This window comes from Pristiophorus japonicus, chromosome 7 (assembly GCF_044704955.1).
Source record: "Pristiophorus japonicus isolate sPriJap1 chromosome 7, sPriJap1.hap1, whole genome shotgun sequence".
NCBI lineage: Eukaryota > Metazoa > Chordata > Chondrichthyes > Pristiophoridae > Pristiophorus > Pristiophorus japonicus.
Window position 1 is genome coordinate 208,908,324 of NC_091983.1, and position 15,929 is coordinate 208,924,252.

Here is a 15,929-nt window from a genome sequence, read left to right on the forward strand (position 1 = left end):
CTCCAGGCACGCATGTCCTTGCTGCCTGCTCAGGAGAGCAGGTTAAAATGACAGATGTTGCGAACATGCTGGTTTTCGGACAGGTAACAGCCAAGACGATTTTAACTGCCCACCCACCAGGTTTCTGCTGAGCGAGTAGGGTTAAAATCATTCCCTTGGGAGCGGGATTGAAAGGCGGATATCAAGGATGGGAAGGAAAAGAGACTCAGAATGGGGCTTGGCTATCCTTGTTCAAATGTTGAATGAGTCTGCCAAGGCTCATTGTCTAGGCTCATACATGAAGAGCAGCCATTCTAACCAAGTACTTGACACCTGTGGAACGTTATGAATCAGGAGAAAAAGAAACAGAAATCCTTATCTTCAGAATAGGATTATTATTGTATTGGTTTCAATTGGTTAGGCAAGTGAGTCATTTTCCTTGCCTTGATGCCTTAAAATGAGGCTATACATATCAGGCTGGGTGTCATTTCTCTTGAAAAAGGAAGACTGAGGGGGTGACCGAATAGAGGTCTTTAAAATTATGAAAGGTTTTGATAGAGTGGATAGCGAGAGAATGTTTCCACTTGTGGGGAAGAGCATAACTAGAGGCTATCAATGTAAGATCGTCACCAAAAAAGATCCAATAGGGAATTCAGAAGAAAATTATTTACCCAAAGAGTGGTGAGAATGTGGAACTCGCTACCACAGGGAGTGGTTGAAGTGAATAGATTTAAGGGGAGGCTAGACAAGCATATGAGGGAAAAGGGAATAGAGGGTTATGCTGATAGATTTAGATGATGAAAGACGGGAGGAGGCTCGACTGGAGCTTAAATGCCGGCATGGACTGGTTGGGCCAAATGGCCTGTTTCTGAGTCAGATATCCTTTGTAATCCTATGTAAGATGTCACGGATTCAGTTTTTAGATTTGAATGTACCTCTGGCACATATCAGGGACCCTGAAATGGACTATGGCTCTGTTAAATTAAGATGAAATGATCCACTGGGTTTCTTTCTAAGAATTATATTTCATTTTTTTGTGGGTCAGATTCTCTTGACAGCAGATGATGTGGAAGTCCGTAAGATTATCCAGTCCACTCGCTGGCTGCTGGACTGCCTGGTGCTCCTGGAGTCTGCAGGGGACATGTCGGCGTTGCTCGCTGCTTTCAGGGAGTTTTCAGAAGCGTTGCTCCTGCTCAACAACCTGGCGGGAGGACGCCTCCAGGAACTGAGTGACCCCGTTCACCAGCAGCGTCTCAACCGAGCGCTGGAGACGCTGAAGAAATGCGTCCCGAGTTTGCACACGGCCATGCACGCCTGCATGAAGCACCCCCAGGCCGAACAGGCCAAGGCTGCCAAAACATACGTCGCTGAGCAGACGGTCGCCGCAGTCATGGATATAGTGGGCCTCCTGACGGGCGGACCTGCAGACCATGAGGAGGGCAGAGGAGGGCAGTTCGCTGAGCGATTGCAGCAGCTTCAGGACCTGGCATCCAAAGCCAAGCACTCTTCCATCGCCCACAGCAACTTGGACAGCCTGGTGGAGGCGGTGGCCTGCCACTGCATGCTCGTGGCGGCCCATACATCAAAGGAGAAACTGGGGCGGAGGCTGGTGAGAAGCTGCCAGCTCCTCCTGCAGCTCCGGGCTCAGCTCTCCGACCGGGGCAAGGGGTGGGCGAGCTGGTCCGACCGTCCCCAGCAGCCGATGGAGGCCGAATGCGACGCTCTGATCAAGGCGGTGGAAGAGCTGGGCCTCGGCGTGGTGACCGCCACCCTGCACCAAATGGTCCACGCCTTCACCGACACCGAGCAGCCACTCGAGCGGCTGCTGAAAGCGGCCGCAGCGGCCCCGCCGGCCAGTCCCAGCCTCCAGCTACTCACCGCCTCGTTCCGCAGCCACGCCCGCGGCATGCTCAGGGTGGCCGCTCTCACCGCCGCCAGTTGCCCGCGGGCCGACCATTGCCAGGCCATCCAGGGCTCGGTCAAGCGCCTGAAGCGCCTGAGCCAAGAGCTGCTGGCCGCACTGGGCAGCGACCCCGAAAGCCCGGCGCTCTCCCACAGACTCCGGCTGCTCCGCCGGCACTGGCTGCACGAAGCGGCAGGGCTGCTGGCGGCTCTGGACGCGGCGATCGACGTCCGCCACTTCATCGAGCTGTCCATCCAGGAGATTGTGGCCGACAAGGAGGAGTGTGAAAAGACCGCGGGCCACCCAAACCTCAGCCGCTCGGTACAGAAGCTGACCGCGCGGGCTCAACGGGTAGCACAAGCTGCCGAGAGGTGTGTGGATAAAAGCGCCGAGCCAGTCTTCAGGAACGGACTCTTGGCTTTAGTACGTGAGTCCCAAAGAGCCATCCCGCCAGTTCAGGCGGCCGCGGGTCGCTGCTTGGGGAGGCCGGCGAATGCCAAGCTGAGAGGCGATCTCTTCCAAAGGATACAACAGTTGATTGACTTGATGTACCAGGTCCGCGATGGTGTCGATGGCATCAACCATCCCGACCTCCTCAGTCCCCTGCGCGACCACGCTCGGAAGCACCAAGCTCTCGAGGAGACGAGTTGCTTAAGTAACTTGGATTTTTCACTGATACACACCATGGACCTCAAAAAACAAAAGTTGGCCATAGCCTCTGAATCACTGGATAATTACTTAAGCAAACCTCTTCCACCACATGACCCGACTGAAGAGGGGTTTAAAAGTGTGAAGGAGACACGCTCTGGGCTTTCTGCTCAGTTCCCCCTTTTGGTGAAGGATCTTATCTCAGCCGCAAATGCTAAAGACATCCCCGCAGTCAACGGCGCTTGTGCAGATATACTCGAACTGTCCAATAGTTACATGGATGCTGCCAGGGAAGCGGCAACAAGCACAGATCCATTGGAAGAGAAAGGAAGACTTGAGTCACTGAAGGGCGAAGTGGCAGGACTGACGCCGCATCTTCTCAGCCTGGCCCGGGAAGTGGCGCTCAACCGACAGCAGGACATGGGTAGGCTGCACCGTGCCGCGACGGCTTGGTGGGACAAGATTAGTGATCTGAGAGCCATCCTTCAGAGACTGGCAACTCCCTGGTACGCTGCGATAAAGCAGATAGTCTGCAATCTATCTGCTAACAATCTCTCGCAGGACCTTCAAAGCACCGAAGATATCACTGAGATCATGGCTTCACTGTCCAACTGTGTGCAGTCAGCTGGGGAGGTCACCAGGGCTGCTGACGGCGCGGAAGGTTTTGGGCTCCTCGGGGCTCGGGGCCAACTAGTGCAAGTCCATTCGAGGTTAAAAGTGGCACAGAATAATTCCAAAATCTTGAGAGATAACATCGTTTGCGCTACTAAAGAGTCGCCACTTTTCAACAAAGGAGGGGATACGCTGGAAGGAGCATGTCTTCTATGGGCTGTCTCCATTCGGATGCTGCTCTCTTCGTTAGACGGCTTCTTACACAATGAAATCTTTCTCGTCACTGACCTGAGGGACGCTACTGAACACAAACGCCCGCTTCAAACTGCACTGCTGGCTGTCTCCGAGAAGCTGCTTGGGCTGCAGCAGGCGGCTACAATGTCCTGTGTTTGTTGCAAAGAGAAAGGCGTCCAGGTCAAACTTTGTCGTGTGAACGACGAGATGAAGGTTCTCGGCGAAGCATTAATCCAGGCTGCAGAGACCCTGCACCAATCACCAGTGAACAAGAGCAACCTGTCCGTGCGCTTTCAGCTCCTCCAAAGGCAACTGGCAATAAAAGTGAAAGCTGTAACCTCACTTATGGACCTTGTCAATCACAACTGCGCATGGGCATTAAAACAGCTGTTCCATCTGGCTAACAGTGCCGCCCAAAAGCACGGAGATGGCAAAGTGCGACTAGTGCAGCAGTTTCAGAAGGAAGCGCATCTGCTACTGATGGATATCGAAGAGCTAAAGGCAGTGGTGGAAAATAGTCTTTGCAACGTCACCCATTTGGAGTCCAAGGAGATGTTGGTATCGGCTGTTACCGACCTTCCTTTGGTTACTTCTCAGATAGTTACAGAAGCCAAGCAACTCTCTGACAACGCTGACAAAAACAACGTTGCCAAACTTCAGTACCTGGCAAGAGACTGGTGTGCAAAAGTTCACTTTATCGTGACACAACTTCAGGATGTGGGTGTAAATGACCAAACCTGCAAAGACATTAAGCAAAGGTTCCAGAATAGTGCCTTGGCTGATATCAAGTGTAACTCTTTGGCCAAATCCCTTTCTAACCAAGAAGAACAATTGACAGAAAGGACGTTGATTGCAACAGAGAATTTGCCACATCGAGGAAACTTAAATGTATTAAATGAACCAACAGTCTCAACCGTCAGAGAAGACTACCACAAGACAAGCGACCGACATTATAAATCTACTCCAGAAGGTGTGTGTTCCCAAGACATTGCTTTGGACAAGGTAAGTGCTGGATATAAGCGGGTGCTGCTAACAGTGTAAATCCAGAACAAAGATAAAGCAAATAGGGGTAACAGAGTAGGAAAGTATGAAATGCCTATTGATAATTCAGCGATGATCATCAACTTGTAACTTAAAGGCTATGGTGATAACACACTACTACAGGCTGTCTGTGACTGAAAATTGCCAAAATAAGTGTGTATGCTTACACAATGCTCCTATCCTAACTCTTTTAACTAATCTAACAGCAAGTGTTTTTAAACCTGACTAGACCCCGTGGTGGAGCTATACTCCATGCAGCGTCAAGTGGTGTGAGATGTCCTCCATGATGGATTCTTACATTATATTTTAGAGTCAGATCTGGACTGGACTTGACTCCAGAGTTATATTGGTGTGAAGTAGTAGGAACTGTACCCTTAACCCATATTTATTTTATTCGTTCATGGGATGTGCTGTGGCTGGCAAGGTCAGCATTTATTGCCCATCCCAAATTGCCCTTGAGAAGGTGGTGCTTCTTGAGTTCACTACAGTTCATGAGCAGCTTGCTAGGCCATTTCAGAGGGCAGTTAAGAGGCAATCACATGGCTGTGGGTCTGGAGTCACATATAGGCCAGACTGGGTAAGGACGGCAGATTTCGCCCCCTAAAGGACACTAGTGAACCAGATTGTTTTTACTACAATCCATTAATTTGGTCACCATTACGGATGCTAGCTTTTTATTCCAGATTTATTTAATTAACTGAATTTAAATTCCCCAGCTGCCGTGGTGGGATTTGAACCCATGTCTCTGGATCATTAGTCCAGCTCTGGATTACTAGTCCAGTAATATAACCATATAACCACTATGCTACCATTCCCTTCATATAGCTGATAAAGAAACCACAAGACTTGTGATGACAGGTGCTGGAATGCATTACCTGCAGGCTGGTTTTGACAACAAGGTCTCATGTAGCTAGGGTTCAATACTTACTGATCAAGTTGCAGAGAGACAACCAGATGCTGCTGAAACTGTGCATCTCCAATGTTTCATGGGGTGCAATATACTGTGGTTAGGAGGTTGGTGATCATGTGTTTTGGTGTAAAAACATAAAATGCTGGAAATACTCAGCAGGCATTTTGCTTTTGTATTTATGTTTTTTTGATGAGTTGTTGAGAAGACCCTGATACCTGCTGTTCTACTGATGTGGCAACCCCATGTTTGTCAGTTACCTACTAAGCAACAAGTAACAATTCCTCTGAATGGAGTGGGATGGGGGGAGCTAAGTGCAGTTTTCTGGGATTGACAATATGACACCTGGCAATGAGAGTCTGGATTGGAGTTACCCTCGTTGGCAAATTCGGCAATCTGATGATAGCTGAGCCAAACAAGTCGGCACTAGTTCAGGGTACTGCTGATGACTGACCAGCCAGCCTGGTTCAATCGTGGACCTGGAGGAGTAGATGGCACTAGGGGTTGGGATTCTATCCAGTTGAATCCAGATTATCTCACAAACCAGTGCCCCGGCAGGTAGAATGATCCTTATGCATACTTGAGGATTTCCAATGGCTTGGCTCTACCAATCTACACCCCTTCTCTCTGTTGGGGTGTGTTTGCACAGGGAGAAAGTGTACATTCCATATTGGCCAAGCAGAAACTCGACTGGTGTGGATCTCTCAGTAGCTCTGCTTAGAAAGTCTTAAATATACAGACATGCATGGTCTAGGTCAACAAGTGAAAAGTGGCCACATTGGTCAGAAGAGTAGGAAGACAATTACAGGGGTGGGGATTTAAAAAAATGTGACGAGGATTTTGCAATCTGCAGACATAGGCAAAGGATTGAGGGAAAAACAAGAGACCACAGGTCAATATCCGCAGGGGTTCTCCCGATCGGAGGCAGTAACTTTGGTGAAGATCTGTGAAAATCCAGGAGAAGCGGCATATCACATGACTGGTTTCCATGTACAAATAGCAGTTTTAGTCTTTGTGGGAACTGAGCAGCACAGTGATTAGACATTGGGACCTGGGCTCAAGTCTAGCAGGGACTGATGGGCTGAAAGAGTAGAGTTTGGACAGTCTCTGTCCATTTCCTAGTGGGCATAGACCTATAGCATAAAACTGCTCCTAATTCAGCACGAATTAGCAATGGCATTCAGGTGGACCAAGAATGGTTGGTATGGAAAATGGAAGCAAAATGTCACACTAATGGCCTAGGGGTCAGCCTTATTAAGGTTGGGACTGAGGTACATTGTTGGGGTGCAGTGGAGGAAGCTTTACTCTGTATCTGGTGTGCTATACCTGATCTGGATCTGCTTCATGAAGAATGTTCAATTCCTCAGCATTAAGATCCCTCACCTTGTTGTACAATGACAAAAAAGAGTAGTCTTTGACTAATCTAACTCTTGCTTGTTTACATTTACTCCAGTTTGCCAGCAGCTCTCTGCATGAGTTCAGTTCCAGTAGTGCAGCATGTTCAATTGCTACCGCAGCTCTGTGTCTGAGGGATGAGACAGAGAAATGGCACGAGGACAACAACAAGATTGTGCAGATCACCAAAGACATGGCTGCTCAAATGTACCATATGGCACAGTTTCTCAAAAAGCAAGGACCTATCAAGGTATTGTGCCATTGAAAAAACATTCAGGGCATGGGTCCCAAATAGTATTATACTGACACTGCACCAATACGCTTTTTTTTTTCAACAAGGTATTTCAGATTTAAAAATCAATCCTTCAGTCCTGGCAATTCAAAACTTTCCACAGTTCTTAGTTGTTTACAGAAGTAGACCAGGTGGGGAAGACACTAATCATTCTAATAACTTTATTAAACAATTTTCAATGTTTAAGACAGTTGCTGATACTAAAACTAAGGGCCCAAGTTTCCACACGATAAAAAAACGGGCGCCCCTCCGAGCTGGGCGCCCATTTTTCGCGCCTAAAACGGCGCCGGAAAAAAAACGCGCGATTCTGGAGCGCTTTGCAGCTCCTTGTCTGTTTGGCGCGGCGCCCAGGGGGGCGGAGCCTACACTCGAGCCGATTTTGTAAGTGGGAGGGGGCGGGTACTATTTAAATTAGTTTTTTTCCTGCCGGCAACGCTGCGCGTGCACGTTGGAGCGTTCGCACATGCTCAGTGTGAAAAAAACATTGGCACTCGGCCATTTTTGTAGTTCTTTGTAGCTGTTTAGTTTTTGAACATTTTTTAATAAAAGCACATTGCCATCAGCACATCAGCACTGAGAAGGCTGCAGGAAGCCTCAGAAAGTTGAGGCAGCCGTTTCCTGATGACCTCCCCCTTTTGCCGTCGGGAAATGGCTCCTCAATTTCTGAGGCTTCCTGCAGCCTTCTGTCTCCTTCCCTCCCGCCGTCTGGAACGGCTTCCTCCCCCCCCCTCCCCCCCACGTTCGGTCGGTCCCCTCCCTCCCACCCGCCGTCTGGAACGGCTTCCTTCGCCACCCCCCCCCCCGCGTTCGGGAACGGCTGCCTCGTTTTGTGAGGCTTGCTGCAGAATTCTCCCTGGCTGAAGCACTTTCACACAGGTAGGAAGATGGTTTATTTAATCTTTTCTTTGCTTATAAATGTTTATTCAGGTTGGATTTATTTGTATAATATTTGTAGAAGTATAAATAAGGATTTATTGTAGAATTTAATGACTTCCCTTTCCCCCCCCCCACCTCATTCTGGACGCCAAATTTGTAACCTGCACCTGATTTTTTAAAGTGTAGAACAGGTTTTTTCAGTTCTACAAAAATCTTCACTTGCTCCATTCTAAGTTAGTTTGGAGTACGTTTTCACTGTGGAAACTTTGAAATCAGGCGTCAGTGGCCGGACACGCCCCCTTTTGAAGAAAAAATTCTGTTCCAAAGTGGAACTGTTCTACCTGACTAGAACTGCAGGAAAAAAATGTGGAGAATTGCGATTTCTAAGATAGTCCGTTCTCCACCAGTTGCTCCTAAAAATCAGGCGCAAATCATGTGGAAACTTGGGCCCTAAGAATCTGTAATATAAGCAGACTCTAAGAGATTCAGGCCAAGATTAGAATCTGTGAACAAACTGTACTAATAATCTGCAAGGACAGACATGGTATGTTCCAGGCACATAGCCAGATAGTCAGAAGACTGTCTAAATACAAGAGAATAATAGAGAAGGTATGAGATAATAAGGTACAAACTGGAGAAATTTATTGGGACTGAAAGCCGATAAATTCTCTGGACCTGATGGCCTACATCCTAGGGTTTTGAAGGAGGTGGCTATAGAGATAGTGGATGCATTGGTTGTCATCTTCCAAAATTCCATATTCTAGAATGGTTCCCGCGATTGGAAGGTAGCTAATGCAACTCTGCTATTTAAGAAAAGAGGGAGAGAGAAAACGGGGAACTACAGACTAGTTAGCCTGACATCAGTAGTAGGGAAAATGCTAGAATCTATTAACATTGAAACATAAAAAATAGGTGCAGGAGTAGGCCATTCGGCCCTTCGAGCCTGCACCACCATTCAATAGGATCATGGCTGATCATTCACCGACTTCTCTCCTGCTTTCTCTCCATACCCCTTGATCCCTTTAGCCGCAAGAGCTGTATCGTACTCCCTCTTGAATATATCCAATGAACTGGCATCAACAACTCTGCAGTAGAGAATTCCACAGGTTAGCAACTCTCAGTGAAGAAGTTTCTCCTCATCTCAGTCCTAAATGACTTACCCCTTATCCTTATACTGTGTCCCCTGGTTCTCGACATCCCCAACATCGGGAACATTCTTCCTGCATTTAACCTGTCCAGTCCCGTCAGAATTTTATGTGCTTCTATGAGATTCCCTCTCATTCTTCTAAACTCCAGTGAATACAGGCCCAGTTGATCCAGTCTCTCCTCATATGTCAGTCCTGCCATTCCTGGTGAACCTTCGCTGCACTCCCTCAATAGCAAGAATGTCCTTCCTCAGATTAGGAGACCAAAACTGAACACAATATTCCAGTTGAGGCCTCACTAAGGCCCTGTACAACTGCAGTAAGACCTCCCTGCTCCTATACTCAAATCCCCTAGCTATGAAGGCCAACATATCATTTGCCGCCTTCACCGCCTGCTGTACCTGCATGCCAACTTTCAATGACTGATGTACCATGACACCCAGGTCTCATTGCACCTCCCCTTTTCCTAATCTGCCACCATTCAGATAATATTCTGCCTTTGTGGTTTTGCACCAAAGTGGATAACCTTACATTTATCCACATTATACTGCATCTGCCATGCATTTGCCCACTCACCTAACCTATCCAAGTCACCCTGCAGCCTCTTAGCGTCCTCCTCACAGCTCACACTGTCACCCAGCTTAGTGTCATCTGCAAACCTGGAGATATTACACTCAATTCCTTCATCTAAATCATTAATGTATATTGTAAAGTGCTGGGGTCCCAGCACTGAGCCCTGCGGCACCCCACTAGTCACTGCCTGCCATTCTGAAAAGGACCCGTTTATCCCCACTCTCCGCTTCCTGTCTGCCAACCAGTTCTCTATCCACGTCCGTACATTACCCCCAATACCATGAGCTTTGATTTTGCACACCGATCTCTTGTGTGGGACCTTGTCAAAAGCCTTTTGAAACTCCAAATATACCACATCCACTGCTTCTCCCTTGTTCACTCTACTAGTTACATCCTCAAAAAATTCTAGAAGATTTGTCAAGCATAATTTCTCTCTCATAAATCCATGCTGACTTGGACCGATCCTGTCACTGCTTTCCAAATGCGCTGCTATTTCATCTTTAATAATTGATTCCAACATTTTCCCCACTACTGATGTCAGGCTAACCGGTCTATAATTCCCCGTTTTCTCTCTCCCTCCTTTCTTAAAAAGTGGTGTTACATTAGCTACCCTCCAGTCCATAGGAACTGATCCAGAGTCGATAGACTGTTGGAAAATGATCACCAATGCATCCACTATTTCTAGGGCCACTTTTCCTTACGTACTCTGAGATGCAGACTATCAGGCCCCGGGGATTTATCGTCCTTCAATCCCATCAATTTCCCAACACAATTTCCCACCTAATAAGGATTTCCTTCAGTTCCTCCTTCTCACTAGACGCTCGGTTCCCTAGTATATCCGGAAGGGTATTTGTGTCTTCCTTCGTGAAGATAGAACCAAAGTATTTGTTCAGCTGGTCTGCCATTTCTTTGTGCCCCATTATAAATTCACCTAAATCTGACTGCAAGAGACCTACGTTTGTCTTCACTAATCTTTTTCTCTTCACATATCTATAGAAGCTTTTGCAGTCAGTTTTTATGTTCCCAGCAAGCTTCCTCTCAAACTCTATTTTTTCCCCTCCTAATTAAACTCTGTCCTCCTCTGCTGAATTCTAAATTTCTCCCAGTCCTCAGGTTTGCTCTTCCTTGGATTTAACACTATCCTTAATTTCCTTTGTTAGCCATGGTTGAGCCACCTTCCCCTTTTTATTTTACTCCAGAAAGGGATGTACAATTGTTGGAAGTTCATCCATGTGACCTTTAAATGTTTGCCATTGCCTATCCACCTTTAAGTATCGTTCGCCAGTCTATTCTAGCCAATTCATGTCTTATACATTGAAGTTACCTTTCCTTAAGTTCAGGACCTTAGTCTCTGAATTAACTGTGTGATTCTCCATCTTAATAAAGAATTCTACCATATTATGGTCACTCTTCCCCAAGGGGTCTCGCACAACAAAATTGCTAATTAGTCCTTTCTCCTTCCACATCACCCAGTCTAGGATGGCCAGACCTCTAGTTGGTTCCTCGACATATTGGTTTAGAAAACCATCCCTAATACACTCCAGGAAATCCTCCTTCACCGTATTGCTACCAGTTTACCAAAGATGTGGTAACAGAGTACTTAGAAAATAATAATAAGATTGGGCAGAGTCAACATGGATTTATCAAAGGGAAATTATGTTTGACAAATCTGTTAAAGGTTTTTGAGATTGTAACTAGCAGAATAGTTAAGGGATGTGATGTATTTGGATTTACAGAAGGCATTCGATAAGGTGGTTATTAAACAAAATTAGGGCTTATGGGATTGGGGGTAATATACTAGCATGGATTGAGGACTGGTTAAGGGACAGAAAACAGTAGAAATAACCGGGTCATTTTTGGGTTGGCAGGCTATAACTAGTGGGGTGCCACAAGGATCGGTGCTTGGGCCCCAGCTATTCACAATCTATATCAATGATTTGGATGAAGGGACCAAATGTAATATATCCAAGTTTGCTGATGATAGAAAGCTAGGTTGGAATGTATGTTGTGTGGAGGATGCAAAGAGACTTCAAGGGAATACAGACAGGCTAAGTGAGTGGACAAGGACATGGCAAATGGAATATGATGTGGAGAAATGTGAAGTTATCCACTTTGGTCGGAAAAAATAGAAAAGCAGAGTATTTTTAAATGGTGAGAGATTGGGAAATGTTGGTGTTCAGAGGGACCTGGATGTCCTTGTACATGAATCACTGAAAGTTAACATGCAGGTACAGCAAGCAGTTAAGAAAGCAAATGGAATATTGGCCTTTATTACAAGAGGATTTGAGTATAGGTATAAAGACGTCTTACTGCAATTATATAGGTCCCTGGAGAGACTGCACCTGGGGTACTGTGCACAGTTTTGGTCTCCTTACCCAAGGAAGGATATACTTGCCATTGAGGGAGTGCAACGAAGGTTCATCAGACTGATCCTAGGATGGGGGGATTGTCCTATGAGGAGAGATTGAGTAGACTAGGCCTATATTCTCCAGAATTTAGAAGAATGAAAGGTGATCTGATTGAAACAAAATTCTTACAGGGCTTGACAGAGTAGATGCAGGGAGATGTTTCCGCTGGCTGGGGACTTCAGAACCAGGGTTCACAGTCTCAGAATAAGGGGTTGGCCATTTAGGACTGAAAAGAGGATAAACTTCTTCACTCAGAGGGTGGTGAATTTTTGGAATTCTCTACCCCAGAGGGCAGTGGAGGCTCAGTCTTTGAGTATATTCAAGACAGAGAGAGATAGATTTTTGGATATTAAGGGAATCAAGGGATATGGGGATAGTGCAGGAAAGTGTTGAGGTAGAAGATCAGCCATGATCTCATTGAATGGCAGAGTAGGCTCGAGGGGCCGAGTGGCCTACTCGTGCTCCTAATTCTTGTGTTAAACCGTGAAAACATTAATCGGCAAAGACGAGATAATGTCGTGCAGACTCACTGAAGAGAATTATGTAATTTACAAAATGATTTAATGGGTTTACGTGTTATGTAGTAATTAAAAATAATCATCTTTTATCATCACGTTAGCAAGATGTTACTAAGACTATGAAAGGTACAAGATACAAAAGCTCAAAAAAAACTTGAAAGATGCGCGCTTTCGCAGTCAAAGTCCACGCCACTCCCAATAGGAATGGGTAATATCCCTTCTATTGTATCTATTGCCTTAGCTCCTAAGATTTTTGGAATCTAACTTGAGCAGTGTCAGCTGTGGCTCAGTGGGTAGCACTCTTGCCCGAGTCCGAAGGTTGAAGGTTCAAGTCCTACAATCTCGGCTGACACTCCACTGCACTGTCAGAGGAGCCGTCCTTTGGATGAAACATTAAACTGAGGCCCTGTCTGTTCTCTCAAATGGACGTAAAAGATCCCATGGCACTATTTCGAAGAAGAGCAGGGGAATTATCCCCGGTGTCCTGGCCAATATTTATCTCACAATCAACATAACAAAAAAACAGATTATCTGTTCATTATAGAAACATAGAAAATAGGTGCAGGAGTAGGCCATTCGGCCCTTCTAGCCTGCACCGCCATTCAATGAGTTCATGGCTGAACATTCAACTTCAGTACCCCATTCCTGCTTTCTCGCCATACCACTTGATCCCCCTAGCAGTAAGGACCTCATCTAACTCCTTTTTGAATATATTTAGTGAATTGGCCTCAACAACTTTCTGTGGTAGAGAATTCCACAGGTTCACCACTCTCTGGGTGAAGAAGTTCCTCCGCATCTCGGTCCTAAATGGCTTACCCCTTATCCTTAGACTGTGACCCCTGGTTCTGGACTTCCCCAACATTGGGAACATTCTTCCTGCATCTAACCTGTCTAACCCCGTCAGAATTTTATATGTTTCTATGAGGTCCCCTCTCATTCTTCTGAACTCCAGTGAATAAAAGCCCAGTTGATCCAGTCTTTCTTGATAGGTCAGTCCCGCCATCCCGGGAATCAGTCTGGTGAACCTTCGCTGCACTCCCTCAATAGCAAGAATGTCCTTCCTCAGGTTAGGAGACCAAAACTGTACACAATACTCCAGGTGTGGCCTCACCAATGCCCTGTACAACTGTAGCAACACCTCCCTGCCCCTGTACTCAAATCCCCTTGCTATGAAGGCCAACATGCCATTTGCTTTCTTAACCGCCTGCTGCACCTGCATGCCAACCTTCAATGACTGATGTACCATGACACCCAGGTCTCTTTGCACCTCCCCTTTTCCTAATCTGTCACCATTCAGATAATAGTCTGTCTCTCTGTTTTTACCACCAAAGTGGATAACCTCACATTTATCCACATTATACTTCATCTGCCATGCATTTGCCCACTCACCTAACCTATCCAAGTCGCTCTGCAGCCTCACAGCATCCTCCTCGCAGCTCACACTGCCACCCAACTTAGTGTCATCCGCAAATTTGGAGATACTACATTTAATCCCCTCATCTAAATCATTAATGTACAGTGTAAACAGCTGGGGCCCCAGCACAGAACCTTGCGGTACCCCACTAGTCACTCCCTGCCATTCTGAAAAGTACCCATTTACTCCTACTCTTTGCTTCCTGTCTGACAACCAGTTCTCAATCCATGTCAGTACACTACCCCCAATCCCATGTGCTCTAACTTTGCACATCAATCTCTTGTGTGGGACCTTGTCGAACGCCTTCTGAAAGTATCACATTGCTGCTGCGTTTACCACAGTGACTACACCCCAAAAGTACCTAATTGGCTGTAAAGCGCGTTGGGACACCTGGTGGTCATGAAAGGCGCTATATAAATCCAAGTCTTTTTTTATTACCTGTGCTTTGTCTTGTACTAAATAAACTCTTGATTACCACAACCATTTTGGTGTAGCCCCTTTCTGAACATCTTACATTGTATAGGGATAGCATACAATGCCATATTCAATCAGTCAACTGTGTCACTGTTAATACCTGCAAAGAACACTATGTTAATGGATGGTATCTATGCTGCTGTCACCCAAGGGCAACTAGGGAAGGGCAATTAAAGTTGGCTTTGCTAGTGATACCCACATCACATGAAAAAATAAAAAAGATCTCCATGTTCCAGAAATGACCGTGATGTTACTCCCACTCTATATGTATTTGTGCGTTTTCTGGGTGTGAACTGCAGCCTATTGTTTCAAGATGCACTGCATAAAAGTGCCATAGCACTGTGCTGATCACTGGCACTGGGTCTTTGGTTACCCTCCTTCCCATCACAAATATCCCTCAACCAATTTGCTGTTTCATGTATGTCTGGGTCTCCATTCATGACAATAACTGAGCTAGACTACAATTCTCAAGTCACATCCTCAATACACATTCCCACTTGTTCTCTCTCCTTACCTTGTTCTGCAGCAAAAGTTAATGAGAGAATTAATTTAGTTATGGATGCGCTTATTTGCACTACAAAATGTTCTGATCTCCATGATCACCTGACCTGATTGCTGATTGATCGCTTTGGAGGGTAAGGCACACTCAGCAGTTTCTCTGGAATGTGTAATTAGAACCACCCAGCCCAAGTTCTCAGTGACATTGCAATAAGTAATTCAAGCCATTCTGACTGCTGTCTCCAGACAGGATAGAGCATGTCCATCCCAGCCCAGGTTCCTGACACTCCCAGCACAAGTTCATGCCCCTCCACCACCCCCAGCCCAAGTTCCTGACCTTACCCCCCACCGACCATAGATGGGACATTGTATATAGGTCACAGATTGGCATCAGGTTTATTGGGTATGGATCATGGCACTGATCAGCTATGATTTTAATGAATGGCAGAGCAGGCTCGAGGCTTACTGGCCTCCTTCTGCTCCTATTTATTATATTCTATGTTACGAAGTGAATAGTGACACCTACTGAACTTTGAGAAATCGGGTGTGGGCGTAAAGGAAGTGGGGTTGGAAGAATGCAATCCATCTTAAGAGTTCCCTCTCTCCCCTCCGATCACCTCTCCCTCCCCCAGTCTTTCACTCTCTCCCCAGTGTCTCTCTCTCTCTCTCTCTCTCCCCCCCCAGTCTCTCTGACTCCCTCTCCCCCAGTCACTCTCTATCTCTCTCTCTCTCTCTCTCTCTCTCTCTTCCCCCCCGTCTCTTCCCTCCCCCCATCTCTTTCCTCCCCCCCCAGTCTCTCTCTCCCCCCCGTCTCTTCCTCTCTCTCTCTCGCTCTCTCTCTCCCCCCCGCACACCCCCAGTCTCTCTCTCTCTCTCTCTCTCCCCGTCTCTTCCCCCCCCAGTCTCTCAGTCTCTCTCTCTCTCTCTTCTCTCCCCCCCCGTCTCTCCCCCCCCCCCAGTCTCTCTCGCCCCCCATCTCTTCCTCTCTCTCTCTCCCCCCCGCGTCTCTCTC

At 46.8% G+C, this 15,929-nt stretch overlaps 1 protein-coding gene across 4 annotated transcripts in view; it reads left to right on the forward strand.

Annotated features, from left to right (window-relative positions):
• LOC139266930 (vinculin) overlaps positions 1 to 15,929 on the forward strand; it is a 54,050-nt gene that overhangs the window by 11,130 nt on the left and 26,991 nt on the right. For 3 of the 4 annotated variants that reach the window (XM_070884562.1, XM_070884564.1, XM_070884563.1), the window contains exons 4-5: positions 1,025 to 4,378; positions 6,778 to 6,969. In XM_070884562.1, the coding sequence (XP_070740663.1) occupies positions 1,025 to 4,378; positions 6,778 to 6,969 (3,546 nt within the window). Of the gene's footprint in view, positions 1 to 1,024; positions 4,379 to 6,777; positions 6,970 to 8,913; positions 9,014 to 15,929 lie in introns of those variants that run through there. The other variant, XM_070884565.1, reaches the window with a different exon arrangement.